Genomic DNA, 20,957 nt, shown 5'->3' on the forward strand with positions numbered 1-20,957 from the left:
AACCGCTGGGATACCTGCGCAAAAGCAATTCGACGTGTAAACATCCTTGCTGTTCATGTATAGCGTACAAAACGATAAGAAGCATTGCTATCTTCTTTCAATGGGAATGATACAATGGCCAGCAACAACATCTCCTCAGTTTTGTAAGCAAATTTCCTAGGTTCTATTGAAGTATCCGTCTGATAAAAGCACAAGAGAAAAATTAACTCCGTCTTAAGCAGTCTGTACAATTAACAGTACATGTAAAAAACCTTACCCCACCCTACAGCCGCGTAAGTCAAGAATGGCTTCTTCATTGAAAATACGTTGACCAGCTTGATGTACAGGTTGATTCCTTCCACTAGCATCCAAGTAAACAACGACGTGTGCAGATAGTATTGTATAACTGCTATAGCGGAGCAGAGAGTCTAAAGGATAAAGAACTACAATATTAAAATACAAAAATATATATATTAAAAAATATTAAAATAGAAATAAAATTGAGAGGTTCACGCATTAGAATGGTATTGCACTAAAACCCAGCGTTGTAGGTTGTAAAGGACTAAAGAGCTCCATCTCCACTCCCAGAGCCTTAACCTGTTTACTCGGGTGCCCTGGATTTCGAGCACAACGCACTGGTAAATCAACACAGGACTCTCATGATCTTAACCTATTTACTCGGGGGCCCTGTATTTCGAGTGCAACGCACTGGTAGATTAACTCAGGACTGTCATGATCACTATGAATCTCGATCTTAGAGAAAATTTCTTTGTTTACGTTTTTTAAAAAGCCAACAGGGAACATAATGTAATGAAACACTCCTGCCCACTTACAGGCCTTTCCATTCTTTTGGTGAACACTGTTTTATCCAAAACATACACCAGGATTCCGAGGCCCAGAGACAGAAGAAAATTTACATGAACAAAGATTTTTTCTGTCTTTTTTATCCTGCATTTAAAGAGTAATTGTTCTACAGTCAATGGAAATAAGCATTAATGGTAAAGAGCTATACAGCTCTGCCGCATACATTTTCTTCACGTAAAGGTATTTAGAGTTTAGTGCTACAACTCTACTGTTTTTTGTTTTATTTATTTATTTATTTATTTATTTATTTATTTATTTATTTATTTATTTATTTATTTATTTATTTATTTATTTATTCAATGCGGCGCTCGATACAGTCGATCTCGACGTTGTACTTCAGCCTCTTGGATGTAAGTTTGATTTCTATGAATGTATGCTGCTTCGGTTCGCTCGTACCTGTCGGTTAGAGACAATGCAAAATTAGGCGAGTTAGAGCTAGCGTTTGGTGTACAGCAGGGATACTACCTGGGTCCCTTGTTGTTTTCTATCTGCGCGAGTGAATTATTCACCATTGTCAGTAAGCACCTTCCCGCGACATTACACTGCTAGGCGGACGGTACGTAGTTCTTTCTTGCTTTCAGACCTGATGACCAAGCTGATCAAGATACCCCCACAGCCGCGATGGAAGCTTGTGTAAGGGACATACGTGAATGATCAGAGACAAGTTGATGATAAAGGACGATGAAACTGAACTTTTGTTGATTGACACCAAGGTCAATGCAGTTACCAAAAGCATGCATTGAAAGTTTGATTATTGGTTATTCTAAGATCATACGTAGCAAGGATGCCATAAGAAATCTTGGAAATGTAATCAACATGTTTACTGATACAATTTTTTGAAACATTTAAAAAAAATTCTATCAGGGCTTCAGAGCCACCTCAACTTTTCGAAAACACTGCATTTGAAGTCGCAGTAAATATTGCCGCTAACATTTAGTTTGGAAACCGTCCTTCAAAACTTATGAACTTCATGGTTGTTACAGCGAGTTATAGCTTTTTATTTTATTTTTCTGCGCGACTAATTTTCACTTACTTTTGTTTTATTTGTGTGTGTTACATCTTTCATACCTTTCGCCCCCACACCTTTATAGATCATTATGTATGTAAATAGCCTTTCTGTCACCCCTTTTTACCCTTTTTTAGCCAGTTTTCTTGCATAAGTTTTCAGTGTGCGCATCATTTTCAGTTTTGTATAGTTGTGTCTCGCCGTTCTTCCCGTCTTGATTAATTCTCTGTAGAATCACCGATAAGGTACGTTCTTGTGTTAGTCGTTCGTTTTCTATTGTTTCTCAGTTGCTCATTCCATGTCGTTTACTTGTAGTATTATTGTTAACATCTTTTATTTAATCTTTGTATTTCAAGAACCGTTCTGGTACGGATTTGTTTACCGTCGGGATGAGTTACTTTGCAATGGTGAAAATATCAAATAAAGTGAAAGTAGAGAGCTGAGTGATTAGCAGCGGCTACAATGGTTATATTCACGAATCGTATTTTAATACTCTTCGCCGCTTTTCAGTTATTAATCGCATAACGGTTATGACAGAGCGTAATGGCCTTACTTTTTCTTAGATGCAATTGCCCACTTCATAGCAACAGACAATTTACTTTTGCCTCAATGTTTTCTCTTACCTCAACACTGATACTGCAATGAAGTAAACGATTATCGCTGCAAGTGAAATGCAGAGAAGCACATTTTCCATTTTGTCCTGAATTTCTTGGTTCCTGAGGTTGTCACTAGCCACAACAAGTCTTTTTACGACGAGGTTTTCACTCTTTCAGAAAAAAAAATAAACAAAATTAACAAAATAACTAAGGAGCGGAAAGGAAAATTAAGAAAGTAGTTGAAAAACAAAACAACAAACATTGTTGACAACCCTGACACCATAGTCCCTTAAACACTTTCGATGCATTTATAGCGCTCAAAGTGCACATGATTCGCAAGTGCGCCGCCGGTAACCAAATTCGGTTTGTTTATCGACTTTTTATTTAAATCCCTTCACACTGTCACTCACATTCAGTATCTTCACAATACCTTGTCAAAGGTCATTCCTTTGCATTCTGCTGCCTCTAAAACTTTCTTTATTCGTCGATGGGACTAAGTTGAAGGAAACAAAATAGATCAAAATCACTCTCAAACGGTTCATAATTATTCATTTCTGACAATGTTTAACGTTGAGAATTAGGTTAGGAGTCTTCAATTACTAGTTGCCATGAAAAAGAAATATGGGAGTCTTTTACGGAAATCGAACCCATGACCTCCAGTAAGGCTTGTCAGGTGCTCTAACCACCGAGCTCTGGTAATGTTGAACGTTACAGTGTGCAGGACAAGTTTCAAATATAAATCTGGTAAATTTACCACGAGGCTCTCAACAGCTCAATGGCTAGATCATACTACCGGTGTTGCGGAAGATCATGGGTCAATTCGAGTTGAAAACCCTTATTTCTTCCAAAGCCTTAAGCTCATGACGAGATGAACAACAAATATTTCTAACTTTATGGTCGAGCTTTAAAGTTACCCTATTTCTTTATTCACGAATGTCGTGGTTGCAAATTTGTTTTGTTCAGTGTGTGTTTTTGAATTTATGTTTTACGTCCTTATATCCAGGCTGCCTACTGATTTAGTAAATAGGACGCTTCAGGCATTGCTGAAAACAGCAGTATGCAAAGGGTGTGTCCTTGTGCACGGCCATACTTGCCTAGAGTCCTTCATGAGCTCAATGGTTAGAGCATCTGACCAGTTTACAAAAGGCTGCAGGTTCGATTCTGGTCCAGGAATCAGAACTTCTTCTTTGTCCATACTCGTGCTATGCTGATCGTTTCATAACTGAACTTAAACTTAACAATATTTCTTTTGCCCATTTCTGTTGGGAACTAAGTTGCTCTATTTGGATGTTAGATCTTATGGTTTAATGTCCTGGCATTTCGAACACGTGTTATGTCAAGAAATACCTTCAATACTCGACTTTTAATTAGCTTTCAAGTGATAAATAACAAATAAATAAATAAATAAATAAATAAATAGGAATTTCAGTGGCACATCCACAGAGTGGCTATTCGTCCACTGTTTCCAGGTCGAATGGGAATTTGGAAGTTGCTGTTGTTGGCTTTGGCCGTTGTTGGCTTTGGCCGTTGTTGGAATCCTTGCTATTGTTGTTTTGTTAACTTTTGTGAACGTGCAGTGGCATTAAGGGGTCTCAAGGCTGACGAAATTAAATACAAGAAAATAAATGGGTAACGTAGTAGCTCTCATAAGGTCTCACGTAATTAGCTTGTAATTTTTCTAGAAAACAATACAACAATTCCCCCGACTCTAAAAACAATAACAGCTGCCACACAATTAAAACAATTACAGACTTACAACAGCTGCTACACCACCGAAATAAATTATGACAGTGACAAATCAGGACGGGAAAATAAAAATCAAATCACAAATACTATATGACAGAATTACCGTGTTGGTGGTCGCTAGCCTCGTCCCGTTTTTATTAATTGCGATGTTAACTGTATACTCCGGAACAGCAAAATTGCGGCTACTGAAATATAAGACGTTTTTTCTAGTTTTTTGAAGGCTCACCTTACAATGAAACACTAATTAATATGAGCCTTGGCGTGACTAAAAACACGCGAAAACTCCGATTAGCATATTTTTCAGCGGTCACATCACAGTATACACAGATTTCCGAAAGGTGTATGTGTGTCGATAGAAAGGTAGACATTTTATCGTCACTACTCCTTCAAGGATCAATTGTAAAATTTCTTCTAAGTTACCGATTTAGTATTGAATAAAAGAGCCAAGCGTTGATGGTCATGACAAAACATTATTTTATTGTGATGTACCCTATCTTCACATCTCCCAATCAACAATTTCATTTTGTAGCTAGTAAAAGGAGAAAACAATCGACATTCAGTTCCGATGGGTAAGCCTATGGTGTGGCGAAGAACGTAAAGTGCTTCGAGACATTCGAGCACCCAGTGTAGCATCCGGAAAGATGAGTAATCACCGTATGGAAGTAGGTACAGTTAAAATGTCTAAATACACTTGCAATATTCAAAGATCACTTAACTGAATAAATGGCCGAAATACTATTTGTCCTGAGAGGGTTTCAACACAAATAAGGCACGTAATACACCAATTTCGATATATTTAAATTCGTACTTGGCTACGACTGAGGCTTAGGGGAATAAAACAACGAAATTACAGTGAGGTTCAGAGATGAATAATTGTTTTTTTGCTTTATTCCCCTTAGCCTCGTAGCCAAGCTAAAATGTTAATATATCGAAATTGGTCTACTCAAGGGGTAACGCGGCTTCAGGTGTTAGCCTCGTGGATTTTTCCAACCCACCTGAGGAACAAATACCGGTATACGAAACAAGATTAACATAGTAGGTTACAATCTACAAACGTTATTCCCCACTCCAGAAACTATTGATGGGGAGACCTGTACGGGTGAGGGATTATGGCATCGTTTAAATAGACAGATGGAAATTGCACCGACGAATAAGTACATTTTTTTTGGATTCAGTTGTGAGGAAACAATGCTCCTTTACATGAAAACTAGTTAACAAGAGCTACCCCGAAAAATGCCAAAAATGCACTTATTCGTTGACGCGATGTCTATCTGCCTACCCAAACGATCCCAGAACCCCTTTCTCGCACCATTTGTCGAAGAACGATGTAAAGCACAACTGATGGTTCGAACTAAAAGGATTTATATACAAAACACTAGCAAAACCTAGTTCTTCATACAACACAGTTCAAGGCATGCGGCACATGGCAACACCAATTGTCAATCAACATCCTAGCAATAACTAGAACCGGAAACGTAAATACATACAACTAACAAAATCTAGGGAGTGGGAGGCACACCAGTCTTCTCACAGTTTATGGAGTGGCGAATTGGCCTGACATGAATCCCCCCTTGCCTCCTATTAAATTAGCTCGTACCTTGGCTTGTACGTCATTAACCGTATTTAGTCCTCAGATGGGTTGCAAATGAAAATGAGAACTTGTCCTACGTTATCACATTGACGGGAAATGTCCCGTAGGATCGACCTCTTGAAGTATATAAGTCAACCATTCGACCGCGGCATTGCCGACGTGGCTGTCCAAGTGATGCAGTTTATCACTCCCGAATAACATGTGCCGAGATCCCACTTAGAGCAAAATATCTTTGTAACATTTCTAGGGTTTTTATGATTATTTGGGTTTTATAGGGTAGTGGTTCTCCCACATACAGGTGCACAAGTATCCCTCGAGAGGGATGGTGAAGGCTGTTATTTTTTCGTCGAATAAAGTCTAGCGCTCTTCTGGCCAGGGCCTTTCGCTCATTCACCTGTAGCAATGAAGCAAAACAAAACGGTTTCATAGGTAATGAGTCGTCAACTTGCAAACACAAGGTCTAGAAAAATAAGCCTTTTGGACTTTAAAAACATTCTTTTTTTACAGGGGTATGTCTCACATTTAAAAGTGTCTGATTTCTTTGTTTAAAATTGATGAATTGCCAAAACATTTCGGAGAAAAGGAAAATAAATAAAAAAAATTTAACTAATCCAGTTTACATTTCCCCTTTTTTGTACTCTAAACGCTTAGTTAAGGTCGCTGCACCGCTAAGGGAGCTAAGGAATTTCCCCTTCATCTTGTAAACAGATTAACCAACGAACGGCTAAAAAGGGTTGGCTTTTAAAGTTCTAAATATAGTTCCCTTCACAGGCCTACATTAATGAGTCTGGAAACTGCGACTCAGCGCTCAAGTACTGGAGAGTGCCAGATGTAACACTACCTGGCTGCAAACGTGTTAACAGAGTCTTCTGGTAAGGTCAAATGTGTGATTAAGGATTGTACAAAAAACTGATAAAATATCAGTGAACAGCAGTCTTCTCAAATCCGCAAAATTGTTCCCGGAAAAAAATGATTGCGAAAAAACTAAACTTCGATACCAAATATCACGTTTCTAGGGATTAAAATCCTCGTTCTACCATACCATTAAAAGATTCAGGCGAACATAAAGTATGGCGTTGTTTGGGATCTTTTCAGTGTTCCAATACGTGAGAGGCCAAATCAGTGGCTAAGTGCTCACGAACGTGTGTGAAAGCCGACATAACAGGCATTAAAAAAAATCTTTACAACACACAAACGAAACAGCTTAGGAGACAGTCTTTCACGCCAAACGTACTGCCGATTTTAAAGGAGGAAAAGACTAATTTTATATCTAAGTTATTGCAGTAACGCTTAATAAGGTACCGAATCCTTTTCTGGGTGATACTAGAAAAAGGACCTATGTAAGGAAGTTTTAAATAAAACGTGGGAACATTATTAAAGAAGAAACCAGAGGAATAATCAGGATTGTTTTGGGTCTTAGTAATGTAACGATTGACAACCCTCTTAATTAAATAGGTGGGAAAAAATCTTTTTTAAACGATTTCCATGAGTTTGCTAATATCTTTATGGAAAGCCTAACCAAGGATTGTTAATATTGTTGGTTCTATCCATGAGTCGTGATGATGCCCAGTTTACAGGAATACGAAGTAAAAGAAAAATAATTGGTTAATGGACCAGTGAAGGTCTTCTTACGATAAACAATAGTAACAGAGGAAGGTGAACCGCTATTTTTGACCAGAACATCTAAGAATAGTATTTTGTGATCAACTTCTTTTTCCATCGTAAATTTGATGATTTTGGTGTGCCTCGAGTTAATATAGTTGGAAAACAATGTGCCGTTATGTTCCAAGTAAAATAAACGGAAAGTGTCATCAACATATGGGCGATAAAATAGAATCTTGAACTCCTCAACATTTTCCAACCATGACTTTTCGTGATGCCTCATAAAAAGGTTAGCAAGAACGGGAGCAAGGAGAGAGTCCGTGACCACACCGACTATCTGATCTAGAAGGAACCATTGAATAAAAAATGGATCTTGGCGGTGGCTCTGCAGAAAAGACTCTTGAATTCAACATTACTCAACTTAACTTTCAACGTCAAACGAAACCATAAATTTACCATACATAAATAAATCCTGGATGTCCCGGACAAAAGTTAAAGTGCCTGTAGCAACGTCTTCAGATGGAATGTGGGGTGCTAAATGATTACACAACTATTTACGATTGAACATAGCTCTTGCTCAAGGGAGCAGAGTTACGTGAAGTACCAATGTAAGGACGTCTAACTAAACCCCCGCTCTGAGGGTTGTCTAATACACCCGAGAAATGAGTCGAATCGTCTAAGGATGGAGTCCATTCGACTACCAGAAGTCATGTCCGAGAAACTTACGGGACACTAAAACTATTATTCGTTAGACTGACGAATGTTACTGCAAGCACACGCTTTAAGAACGAGAAGTTAATGTTGTTGCCCTTATTTTTTTATATTTTTTTTATTATTTTTTTTAATGAAGAAAAATTTTATTGCACTACATAAACACTTATTACACTTTTCAAAAAAATAATAATAAAAAAACCAACAATACAATAATATTATTATTACAATGTTATTATGATACATTACCATGTTACTTTTCACACGCAAATAATAGACACACATACACACAAAACCAAACTGCATAAGCCCTTGCATTATTGCGGCAGCTGTTACTTAAACAAATTAGCTGAAGCTAATGTAGGTAGAAGAATTATTTCGCTAACTAACTTCCAGTGAGTCGACATTGACATATATGAAAATCAAACTGTGTAGTTATATTATGTTTTATTTCATGTTGCAGGTGATTTTCCCCACTACAAAATCAATTAAGGCCCGGTTCATACGTCGAACTTTACATGAGCCGAACCTAATCATTTGGTTCGGCGCATGTAAAGATCGACGTATGAATCAGTTAGGATCGACAGATTTGTATTTGGGTCGACCCGCCGTTCTATTCGACTGCGCCAGTCGGATAGAACGGCAGAAGTTCGACTTCGATTCAGACGTCGAACTTTTCATGTGCCGAACCAAATGCATACGTTACGTATAAATTATATAAATTATATCTATCCCAGAAGTCTGTGCATTCCATCGACTCGGCATGTGCGCAAATGACTTCATTCTGAACAAGATGGCGGGAAAAGAGAACTGTGCTTGTTCTTCTTGTTTCGAAACAACTGAATAATCTTGTCTGAGATGCGAAAGATTAAAAAAAAAAAGAATCTATTCTTGATGTGCACACGCACTTCAAACCGACAGAAACTTTCCAATACAGGCTATATCAAAGGCGAAGCCTCAAGACTTCTCAGAACAAAATCTTCAAAAGCAAAATTTGAAGAAAATATTACTCTATTCAAACAGAGATTACGCAACAGAGGTTACCTCGATAACCTTATAGATAAAACTCTTTCAGAAGTCAACCTCCGCGAAAGAATGTTGGCACTACAAAACAAACTAAAACCCGCAAAAACATTTTGAGGTTTGTTATGGAATATCGCCCTTCTGTGCCTAACCTAAAACAATTCAGATGAGTAAATACAGGAGCCATAATCAGGGATGGAGACCGTAAGCGTGGGGTCCACGCGTCCTCGTGTGTTGTACCAAAAAAAAAATCTATTTTTAGAAAACATTGCCCCCCCTCCCCTTCACGTCATAAACCCGCGTGGATACACGCAAATATGCGTGGGGCTACTACCTTATATGTGACACGGAAAGCAGCTGAGAAAAAATTCACTAAAGATAAAAAAGTCCTTACGTATCTGAGTACATGTCCGTAGAGTGTAAGCTTTTTTCGTTCATTCAAAAGTAGCAACGCACGCAGCGCCACCGTTTTGGCGCCTTTTTGACTTTGCTGTGAGAGTCATGTGATCAATAGGCCGCTTATTCCAACCTTTCCCGTCTTCTTTCAATTGCTGCCTTTTCTTTGTGAGAGTCTAATTCCTCAAATGTGGGCACTGAGGAGATATTCCCTGGCAGAATTTTAAAATTTGGACGCCATTTTAAACGGGTAGAAAAAAATTTCAATTTCTCCGCGCGCGATCCTGGCCGTTTACACGCGTGCGTGCACGCGCGTGTGGCGCAGTTTTTTTCTAAAAATAGATTTTTTGATACAACACATGGGGACAAGCCCACAAGTCAAAATGGCATCTCGTTACGGTCTCCATCCCTGATTATGGCTCCTGGTAAAAGACACTTGATAGAAAATCAGCCTCTGCTAGGGGAGATCTACAAAGACCCTTCCTTACACTCTTACAGAAAAGGGAGATCTTTGAAAGACGTACTCGTAAGAGCAAATTAGCTTTGAAGAAAAACTTTTGAATGCAGAGGTCCACACAACGCAGGAATTAAACTTGCTGGTAATTTTGCCAGATCTCTCTTGTGAAAGACCTCGTGTCAGGCGTCACTTGAACGTGAAAATACAAAACTGAATGCAAGGCTGGCACTACGGCAAAGGGCAGATTTATTGGTGGCCAATATTTCGACTAACAGAATTAGTCTTCCTCAGGGCCAGGGCTATACTTTGAAGGTCATATTCTTCCTATCTCGACCAGTAGGAGCCGTGTTTGGCTTGTCTTTATTATTTTACCAAGCAAGCTCTTCCATGTAAGAATTCATCTTTCCCGCCATTTTAAATCTTGTCAAGTAAAAACAACAGCCGCTGACCACGAAAATCTACTTTCTCACTTTAGCTTTAATTAAGTTCGACTTCAGTTAGGTTCGACGTCTGAATCAACTGCCGAACTTAATTATTTGGGTCGACCTTAATAGGTATTAGGTTCGGCTCATGTAAAGTTCGACGTATGAACCGGGCCTAAGGTCCTCCTCTTATCCAAGGTTTTTTTTTTTGTTTTTTGTTTTTGCTGGTGAACTTAAATTTTAGTTGGAGAAGTCTTCCAACCATATATTTCAAATTGGTGGTAACTCTTTGAGGAGGCGGGTTAATATAAGGCCATCGTCTCAAGTTGCGTTTTGTACTCACTCAATGAAATGAATGTTCAGCGCTTCCACCAAATTGTTAACTGTCATTCTACTAGTTCATTATTATTAGTATTATTATTAATATTACAAAATTTAGAAAATGAATAACATAACAATTACAACATAACATGTTATGGCCATACCAATTGCTCTTTGTTGACTGTCATTTTACTGCAAAATCCCCCTTCACGGTAAATATTGGATGTAAGAGTTGTTTCGACATGCTGAACAGACAAAACAATGTCAGTTAGTGTTTCATATCAAATGGCTTTTCCAAAAAAGTGCTAGCGGTATATTAGACTTACTCTTTCCTTGTTTTTCTTCAAAGCAAACTACCATTTGCCTTCAAATAGCGTCTGCAATTTTCAAGCCTTTCGAATACTTCATAATTAAACACATGTACAATTTTAATAAGGACCTTTCCACAATGCTTTATACTTTCTCTGGTCTGAACTTTTAAGAAACTGTGAGCTTTCCACAACCTCATTGGATTAAATTTAAAGTCGTGAAACGTTAAAAAAATTCAAATACAAAACAAGTTATAATAATAAATTACAAACATATGAAGAATGTTCAAAAGAATGGCACGAGGAATGTTGCATTGTTAGAGTCAGTTTATTTTCCTCACCTTAACGTAAAGCGATGCTAGATTAAAGTTCCGCAAGTTGTTTCCTTTAAGAAGCTTAACTGCAACGTCAAACAAATCTGCAAACATCACATGGAAGATTCTCTTGTTGGTAAAATTACTTGCTGAAGACGACAGTTCCATTGAAATATTCAACACTGTTGCTTCATTGGCTTGTGCAACCTGCCATTGGATGTTACAAAGAAATTATAGTTCTTAAGAGCCGATTTCTGAAATTATCAAAAATCGGGCGTCAGTAGTGAAATTTCGAATTCCTTCATATTTTGCCCATATAATCTCTATAGTGGAGTATTTTCAAAAATAACGTTAACAGTTTCATCAGCGTGTTATTTGTTTCGAAATCGGGCAAAGTTTGAAATAAGGCAAATTAGCGTCCTTTCGGTCACGAAACTTACTGAAAATTACCCATTTTCATCTCGCTCGTAGAAAGAAACGCAATGTCCTCCATTAATGAAATGTTTACAAAATATAAACACATCCCTCTTCTTCATAATGCACTAGTTAAATTTAGATAAGCTTGAAAATTGGCAGTGCTTTGGCCGTTAGAAGAAACCCGTTTTCGGCAGTTAAAAAATTTAGCAAATTTCATCCAATTTCAACTCAAAAGAAACCCAATTGGTACGTCAAGTTTGAATTTAAAATGAAGACATTGTTAAAGCACAACCTCTGTAGTTTACTGTGTTAAAATATTTCTGGCGGCAATGCAAAAGTACCCCGTCGAGAGACCAAAATGGGAAGGGTACTTTGACACGAGGAGAGCCTGTGAAACGAACAACGGCCGTCACGTTACAAATCAAGTCCTTTGTTAAATTATCACTTGCGACAAAGAATATGTTTTCTATAAGCTGTACAGAAATTGCTAATAGTAGCTTATCCTCTGTTGAACTTAGTAGGATAACATTTTGGATGATTTTGTCAACTCATGTGTTTTTACACATGTAAAAGTCAAGATTAGGCACATTTTGCTATTAATTATGTAATAGGAAACTGTTACATTATTCTGCTTCGGCTACTTTCAAAAATACAACAGTCAGGAAATACCAAAAGTCAGAGTATTTCTAAGCTTTACTTTATCTATTGATTGAGTTTTCAAGAGAGGAAACGCAATTGCTTTAGAATTATCAAGCGAAGATGGTATAAATTCACTTAGAAGAGGTCAATGTTAACAGCAGAAATCAGCTATGTCAATGTGATTGTCGCATCGCAGTATAAATATTTATGAAATTGCTATAAACTAGCAGTTTATTCTAGCCCTGAATTCGAAAAAACTCGCTAAGGAGGACTTACCACAGTGATCTGATCTGCAGGGCCTGTAACTCTTTTTAAACGGAAAAAGTTGAAATCCTCGTAACTGCGTGACTCTGACAAACTAAGGCGTGATCAAAACCGCGTGGGACCTGGTAACCGAACTATCTTCCCACGCTCTACGAAGGCGAACAAGTAACAAACGACAAACAATTCCGTATTTTACCTCTGTAAATATATAGTTCTTCAAGTTCTTAAACCAGCCGTCTTGCCAAATATACACTCCCCGTGCTTGAAAACGTTTTTTTTTTTCTTGGCGGGAAGGGGAGAGAGAGGTTCCTTGCGCGTGAGATCTCGCGGACGTTTAGAACACAGCTTAGTGCCCTTTTTTCAACAGTCACTTTATATTTTCTACTGTATGGCACTTATCTTTGCAAATATCAAGAACGAAGTGGACAGTTACAATAGTGTTTCCTAACTACAGCAAAAGGCTAACATTATTGGCTGGAGGTTCCATCTATGATACAGTAGCAAGTAGAGTAGACATTTTCCTACAAGAAACGACCCCACATGATCCTACGACGGACCAGCGCACAAAAAGACTGTTTTGCAGCCTAGCTTGTTTCAAGCTCCAGAACAGTGAGAACCGCGAAAACATGAACCCGAATTTAAAAGCAGCCTCTATCTGCAGAATTCCACTCGTTTTGTTTCTTCGGGTTTTGGTTTGAAATTTGGGCGTTCTCACTAACTGAGAGCTTTGAACTGGCTAATGTTCAATAAGCTAGTGTCTATGTGGCATAATTAAAATTATGCCATTAGCCAGTAGGAAAAGAGAACTCGAATGACATTCCAGGCTTTTTGTTCTTCTCCGAGTATCGTATCTGCACTTGAAAGACAAAAATTTGACTTTTTTGCAGTCAAAAAATGCAGGTGTGACCCAATACATACAGCTTGCAATGTCTACTCTACTTGCTACTGTATCATAGATGGAACCTCCAACGATTAATGTTAGCCATTTGCTGTAGTTAGGAAACACTATAGTAACTGTCCACTTCGTTCTTGATATTTGCAAAGATAAGTGCCATACAGTAGAAAATATAAAGTGACCGTTGAAAAAAGGGCACTAAGCTGTGTTCTAAACGTCCGCGAGATCTCACGCGCAAGGAACCTCTCTTCCCCCTCCCCGCCAAGAAAAATAAAACGTTTTCAAGCATGGGGAGTGTATATTTGGCTAGACGGCTGGTTTAAGAACTTGAAGAACTTCATATTTACAGAGGTAAAATACGGAATTGTTTGTCGTTTGTTACTTGTTCGCCTTCGTAGCGCGTGGGGAGATAGTTCGGTTACCAGGTCCCACGCGGTTTTGATCACGCCTTAGTTTGTCAGAGTCACGCAGTTACAAGGATTTCAACTTTTTCCGTTTAAAAAGAGTTACTGGCGCTGCAGATCAGATCACTGTGGTAAGTCCTTCTTAGCGAGTTTTTTTCGAATTCAGGGCTAGAATAAGCTGCTAGTTCATAGCAATTTCATTAATATTTATACTGCGATGCGACACTGAATCACATAGCTCATCTCTGCTGTTAACTTTGACCTCTATTTATACCATCTTCGCTTGATAATTCTAAAGTAATTGCCTTTCCTGTCTTAAAAACTCAATCAATAGATGAAGTAAAGCTTAGAAATACTCTGACTTTTGGTATTTTCTGACTATTGTATTTTTGAAAGTAGCCGAAGCAGAATAATGTAACAGTTTCCTATTACACAACTAACAGCAAAATGTGCCTAATCCTCACTTCTACATGTGTAAAAATACATGAGTTGACAAAATCATCCAAAATGTTATCCTACTAAGTTCAACAGAGAATAAGCTACTATTAGCAATTTCTGTACAGCTTATAGAAAACATATTCTTTGTTGCAAGTAATAATTTAACAAAGGACTTGATTTGTAGCGGGACGGCAGTTGTTCGTTTCACAGGCTCTCCTCGTGTCAAAGTACCCTTCCCATTTTGGTCTCTCGACGGGGTACTTTTGCATTGCCGCCAGAAATATTTTAACACAGTAAACTGCAGAGGTTGTGCTTTAACAATGTCTTCATTTTAAATTCAAACTTGACGTACCAATTGGGTTTCTTTTGTGTTGAAATTGGATGAAATTTGCTAAATTTTTTAACTGCCGAAAAGGGGTTTCTTCTAACGGCCAAAGGATTGCCAATTTTCAAGCTTATCTTAATTTAACTAGTGCATTATGAAGAAGAGGGATGTGTTTATATTTTGTAAACATTTCATTAATGGAGGACATTGCGTTTCTTTCTACGAGCGAGATGAAAATGGGTAATTTTCAGTAAGTTTCGTGACCGAAAGGACGCTAATTTGCCTTATTTCAAACTTTGCCCGATTTCGAAAAAAATAACACGCTGATGAAACTGTTAACGTTTTTTTTGAAAATACTCCACTATAGAGATTATATGGGCAAAATATGAAGGAATTCGAAATTTCACGACTGACGCCCGATTTTTGATAATTTCAGAAATCGGCTCTTAATTTGTCTTGTCAAACTCTAAGCTTTTTACTGTGTACTTAATTTTAATCTCCTTTTTGCTAACTATGCAATGAGGAGTATACAATTATCCTTTGTCGGTTTAAGGTGGCTGAACACAGTCTGCGCGCGCTTTTCAGATTCTTTTAGTGATTCTATTAAGTGCGTGCTAGGGTTGTGGTAAGCAAATACTATGGATCCCTCGATTTTATACGAAATGGATCACAAAGGTGCGTTTTTCTCTTAAAATAACTCAGTTTCTCGTTTGTGAATCCTTCTTCATTTATCACCGGACAAAGAAAGTGAGTTCACGAAGAGCTAAGCCTTTTTGCACGCTTTTCATCTTTGCTGAGAAAACCTAATTAAAAACCACGCATGCGCACTCGACCAAAAAATTGTGACTGGTTGTTTTAATGGCAATGAACTGTTTTCTAAGGAACCGCTCGTTAGAATTTCATGAATTTTGACAAAACAGTAGTTCTGTAAAAGCGTAACTCGCCTACAAACAAAAACCAAAACCTAACAGAGGGTATTTTCAAAAGACATTAAAGTGCAAAACCAACATTTACAGGAGATCTCTCTGTTAAAACTACATGAAAGCAGTCACTATGTCAGTATTTTGTGAGTTTTTCTGGGAACAAAAAATGGAAAAAATCTAACCACTGCATTTTATAAAAATTGAGGAAAACCAATATTTGTCGACGGTTAATAGCTTGCTGCGTTGCCATGGCACCGGCACCTTGCTCAACAAGAGGTATCAAAATTTATTCTTTCTTAGTTAATCTTGTACCATGCCAATTTCGGGTATTCAGAAGTACGTAGTTTTCAAATAATGTTTAGTAACACTTGTATACTGGAAAACTGTGTTCGGTCACCTGAAACTACATGCACTGTAGACTGCAACGTTACAAATATAATTAACTTTTAGACCAATTTTGTTCGTTATCATTGTATTTTTAGCCATTGAAGTCGGTTTAAAAAAATATGTTTCTCTGCTGTTGTACGTCATTTGTCTCACCATGAGACACCATGATTTGGCTGGAAATTTTAATTATATCAGAATACTTTCACTACGAGGAAGAAAACACAAATCTGTAACTTACCCTTGACTTAAAGTAATCGATTATGTATCTCTTCTCGCATCTACATTTCCTATGGTTAAGAGACCAATATGGCGTTCGGATGCCATGCCCATCTCGACACGCATGGCTAAACTTTCCTGTTAAACACAACCAACAGATAAAAAATCTGAAAGCACTGCTGTCGTGTTTGTAAATCTTTACATTAGGAATCTGGACACGAATCCATTTACGTGAGGGATTGTGGGATCGCTTCATTTCAGCACAAAGATTTTGGCGACTTCATGTTGACTGAGTGTGGGAATACGGATGTACAGGAAATGCTACGACAACTAAATGCTGAAGAATACAAAGTTCGCAGTTAAGACGACAGTTTATATGCGCCGGAGTAGGAGGCAGTGAATGCAATACAAATTAAATATACGCACGCATAAACAAGGAAAAGAAGTACTTATTTAGAATAAACAAGCATTGTTTCGCTCCAATACTAAGAAAAAAGAAGTAGCAAATTAAAAGCTGAATCATTGGATAATGTAATTCCATAGTTTTGATTGGCTAAGTGGCCATGGTATATCTATAGATAATAACATGACCTGTAGTGGTATTTGGTAATAATATCGCCGGTGATATTTCAAAATTGTCCAACAAGTGGTATTTTGGACAATTCTGAAATATCACAAGCCGGTATTATTGTGAAATACCACGTGCAGATCTTTGTAACATCTGCATGTGCAATGATTGACATTTTTGTAAAAACCATTGTAAATAGAGCAAACGACATGAAAAAAGTTCAATGAAAGCCATTTTCAAATTTTTTTGCAGTTGCTGAAGTGGCGAGAAACCATAAATTAAGTTAGAGAAGTGATAGCCTCTTCAATGTTTTTAATTGTTGTTTTGCTGAAAAACACCAACGCCAGCCCTGTAATTGATTGTCACTTGGCATAGCAGCCATGGAAGTGGTGGACTGTCATTGTTTGGCATGCTGGATGGTACTGCTGAATGGGCAAACTGGAAAAAACTGGACTGGAATTCTGAACCTGTTGGCTGACAGGAGAACTGATTATGGATGAGATCTGTCGCTGTTCTGCTTCGTCACCTTCCTCGTAGTCTGCCAGTGAGCGCTCACTTGTGTGGCCTGTTACACAGCTGATGGCACTTTTCGGCTGATGTGAAGCCTTGGTTGGTTAACTTCCTTTCCTGTACATCCAATTCTGCTTCTGAGGCCATATTTTTTATGAAGGAGTCGATCTTATTGACACCCATCCTCTGTTTCTTGCACCACACTTCAGATTTCGGTTTTTCAATAATAGCGAGATAAAACGGGCCACTGTTTCGCATTTCTTCAGTTCTGTGCGCAAGATATGCTTTGAAGAACAAGACTCGTTAACGGGGACCTCCAGTGGCAAACATTTTTGGCTGGATGGCTCTTCATTCCTTTCTGAGACCACGTTGCCGGGTCTTTGTTGGGTTTTCTTCGAATGTTTTGTACTCAGTGCCTTCATCGTCCTTGTGTAAGGTGAAATGTTCGACAAACATTTTATGGTGCTCTTGACAACCTCGCAGACGAAAATGAAGGGTGATCAGATACTACAGGGTATAAAGGAGTGATTTTGGGTTGTGTTCGCCCAGTTATCGGTTTTTCCATAGCTGCTCCTCATCTTGCATGGTAAGCGCTTTCGGTGGTTTTCCGTAGCCTTTTCTCTCTAGGACTTGCCTGCACTTAACACATTCTCGGTCCTTCGAAATGGAAGTTTTGCTGTCGTTTTGTTTGAGGTGTCTGTCGAGAGCAGCTAACATAACGCTTAGACAGTCCGGCTCATAGTCAGAGCCATCACAATTGCGAATTTCGGCAAAGAACGCAAGAGACATTGTTGTCGTTAAGACCCTTGCTTTCTGCCCATATCTTCCAAACATTCATCCACGTCTTAGTAGTTTTGATAGTATTTTTTGTTTACCACCTGTTGTATTACGTGCCCGGAAATTTCCGGGAATCTGGCCCGCCATTTTATGAAACAAAGCAAAAAAGTAATTGTGCTCACTGTTGTCATGGTACCTTGTTATACCATCTATTTGTTGCTGTTATACCACCATTACGCCAAAATACCACTATTATTAGCCAATCAAATCTCCGAAATTTCACGGCTTATATTATAACAGCTATTATACCATGCCCGAAAAATAGCAGCAGCAGCAGCAATGAAATTGTCTTCTAGTTGTTCTTACGAAATGAAATCAGCAATATTCAGCAATATTTCTCGGGTTTTTTCGAAAAACAATTATTTTACTCGCTTGTTGGATGTCTACAATCTCATTATCTATGTCTCGCATCTCATATCCATCGTGCGCCTGTTATGCGTTAATATACAATTAGAACGTTTTCTATTGAGAACAAACACAATAAGCGAGGCTGGCGCTACCTAGAGTTGAAAAACTTGACTGGGAAACGACATGATAGAGTCCAAACTGAAAGCCAAGAAAGTATACTCTGTCAAGGGTGAGCCCTGAAGGAAAATGAATGCATTAAGCTTGGCCTGCGCTGGCATATTGTGACTCGTCATTAAAATCGCCTGGATACTAAATTGAATACCTTGCAACGAGGAGTCCATCAAAGAGCAGCGCTTCGAAATTTGCTTATTGACTTCTGTTTTTCTCCAGCGAATTCCATATCTTGTCATCGCTCGACAGTAATCTGATGAAAAGAAAGCAGCTCATATTAACTTTGACAAAGATTTTGCCACAAGCATGGCTAGGCCATAAGGTTGAGAGAATATCTCTCTCCGGCATTGTCCTTACTCACAAAGGTCAAATTTCTGATCATTAAGCTGTAGTAAATCAAATAACAGATTAAATTATTAAGTGAAAGGACAGTATGTTCAGCGCACAATGTGTAAACTTTTGCCAGGGTTGCCAGGACTGCCTTGGTTTGCAAAGTTGTCGAGGCAGTGCCAACAAAGTCTTGATCGTTAAGATCCATAAGAAAATATTCTCACCAATTACAACAATTGATGTCTCCGTCGCATTAGCTCCATGTTTGCTGTTGGCCACACAACCGTAGTTTCCTCCTTCGTACACTCGGATGAGTGCAGTGTCTGTTGTATTTACCAGTACTGTAGAGTTCCATATCAAAGCCGTGTATATGGGGGGAGTTCCAAAAGATGAACACAGCAGTGTGTAGCCTGATGAGGCCTGGATATTAGGAGCTGGCAATATTGCCCTGGGTGGAACTGTTAGACAAATGGCTTTAGTTATTGAATTAATTATAGAATAATGTTTCAGCTGATGTAGAGCTTATTAGCGTTTTTTTAATCTTCTTACTGTCCTAGCCTTATTTTAAAGATTTGTATATCTATATTATGAAGTATGCAATTACCACGTAGACCTGGATGAAGAGGACGTTGACTTTGAGTCTCTTAAGTGTGAGTGTAACGTTTTCCACCCATGTTGAACACATCATTCTGAGAACACAGTGTGCCCAGTTTAATTCTTATTTTAACATACATTCACAGTAACGCTAATTGTTATATCTTTTAGTGCTTTTTATGGTAAAAATGCTCTGAATTGTATTTTTGAATCACATAAAAGAAAAAAAAAGGAAAAAAAGCAAAAATAGACAAATTGAGGGGTTTTACCGCGACCGGAAGTGACGTGACTATTTATCCTTAAAAGTGACAAAATACTTTACAGATATTATATCTTTTCTATGCCTGCTTTATTTTAGAATCTACATTATCGCGATTCTGGGGGATCTTCCCCTTGCGCTGGGACAACGTTATTTTGCGATATTGTCGTCTCAAAGTGACGGTTTCTGATTGGCTCAAAGACTGTCATGTAAGCATGACAGCACGGCACTAAATGGGTTCGGCGCGCATAGATCAAAATTTTACTTCTGTGAATTAACATGCGACGTTGGATGGTGTTGTTTATTTCTTTTCATTTGAGTTTACAAAGCTTCTGACACTGTTCAAAGACCACTTATAATATTTTTTTGTGGTGAAAATGTACCATGATACAGCGGATACAACTTTTTTCTTGAAGGTAAGCGAAAATTCGATGAAGAGAAATTTACTAAAAAGACTTTCTTGAGTGTGAAAACGGCCACGGTAAATAACAATGAGCTTAAATTTCAAGAAAAAAGGGCATTTTCAAAGCAAAAGGATCTGTTTCTTTTCTGATGTCTCTTATCTCTAGAAAAAATTGCTCCAAGAGCTCTGCTGCGTTCTCTTTCATGGCTCAGGTCTGTCAATTTGATCTTCTTGTCGTAGCGCTCGAACGGCAGACTCGGTAATTTTTACAGTATTCTTCGCCGCTTGGTCTCTTTCAAATTTCTAAATCTCCAAGGCATCTAAGCTAGGATAACAATGCTCTGTTTTCGTTTTTGGGTACTAGTATGGTTGCTCTTTTTATTCTTGCTTCTGGTTGTGAGGTTTATTCATCACTGTTTTCATGTTGTTGTTTATATCTCGGCGGTAACAAATTTTCAATAAAATTTGCTGGTAAAATGTTCAAACCTACTAGCTCGTCTATGTCATCAATGGTAGGTGCTTTATGGACTGTAAATTTTTGCATTTTCTTTGTTTTGATGTAAAAATTAAATCCAAAACTTCAAATAACCATTACCATGTTATAGGAGTTTTGTATTTTATTTATTTACTTTTTATTCATTCATCCATTTATTCATTATTTATTTGTTATTATTATTTATTTTAGTACTGTTA

At 38.0% G+C, this 20,957-nt stretch overlaps 2 protein-coding genes and 1 pseudogene across 2 annotated transcripts in view; all 3 read right to left on the reverse strand.

The window, feature by feature from the left end:
• Positions 1-230: 230 nt before the first annotated feature.
• On the reverse strand, positions 231-4,367 carry LOC146457534 (diuretic hormone receptor-like). Its single transcript, XM_085091866.1, has 5 exons — positions 4,295-4,367; positions 2,876-2,938; positions 2,473-2,615; positions 813-927; positions 231-407 (listed from the first exon to the last, which is right to left on the reverse strand). Exons 2-5 carry the CDS (start codon positions 2,888-2,890, stop codon positions 231-233), a joined length of 450 nt encoding a protein of 149 aa, XP_084947992.1. The 5' UTR covers positions 2,891-2,938; positions 4,295-4,367.
• A 785-nt stretch (positions 4,368-5,152) lies between these two features.
• Positions 5,153-20,957, reverse strand: part of LOC146457535 (uncharacterized) — a 55,457-nt gene continuing 39,652 nt past the window's right edge. Inside the window, exons 5-11 of the mRNA XM_085091867.1 lie at positions 19,233-19,466; positions 18,830-18,931; positions 16,267-16,382; positions 11,364-11,543; positions 10,879-10,959; positions 6,079-6,176; positions 5,153-5,186 (exon numbers count right to left, since the gene is read on the reverse strand). Of these exons, the coding sequence (XP_084947993.1) occupies positions 5,153-5,186; positions 6,079-6,176; positions 10,879-10,959; positions 11,364-11,543; positions 16,267-16,382; positions 18,830-18,931; positions 19,233-19,466 (845 nt within the window). The remainder of the gene's footprint in view (positions 5,187-6,078; positions 6,177-10,878; positions 10,960-11,363; positions 11,544-16,266; positions 16,383-18,829; positions 18,932-19,232; positions 19,467-20,957) is intronic.
• Positions 17,074-17,778, reverse strand: LOC146457536 (uncharacterized; annotated as a pseudogene).

The sequence above is a fragment of the Pavona decussata genome, unplaced genomic scaffold (assembly GCF_977016875.1).
Source record: "Pavona decussata unplaced genomic scaffold, jaPavDecu1.1 SCAFFOLD_241, whole genome shotgun sequence".
Classification (NCBI taxonomy): domain Eukaryota; kingdom Metazoa; phylum Cnidaria; class Anthozoa; order Scleractinia; family Agariciidae; genus Pavona; species Pavona decussata.

What these genes read in the sequence shown, in the direction of transcription:
- LOC146457534 (XM_085091866.1), bottom strand. An exon ending in ATTGCAGTATCAGTGTTGAG is followed by an intron (nt 928 to 2,472) that starts GTAAGAGAAAAC and finishes CTTTAAATGCAG; the next exon opens with GATAAAAAAGACAGAAAAAA. An exon ending in CCAAAAGAATGGAAAGGCCT is followed by an intron (nt 408 to 812) that starts GTAAGTGGGCAG and finishes TTTATCCTTTAG; the next exon opens with ACTCTCTGCTCCGCTATAGC.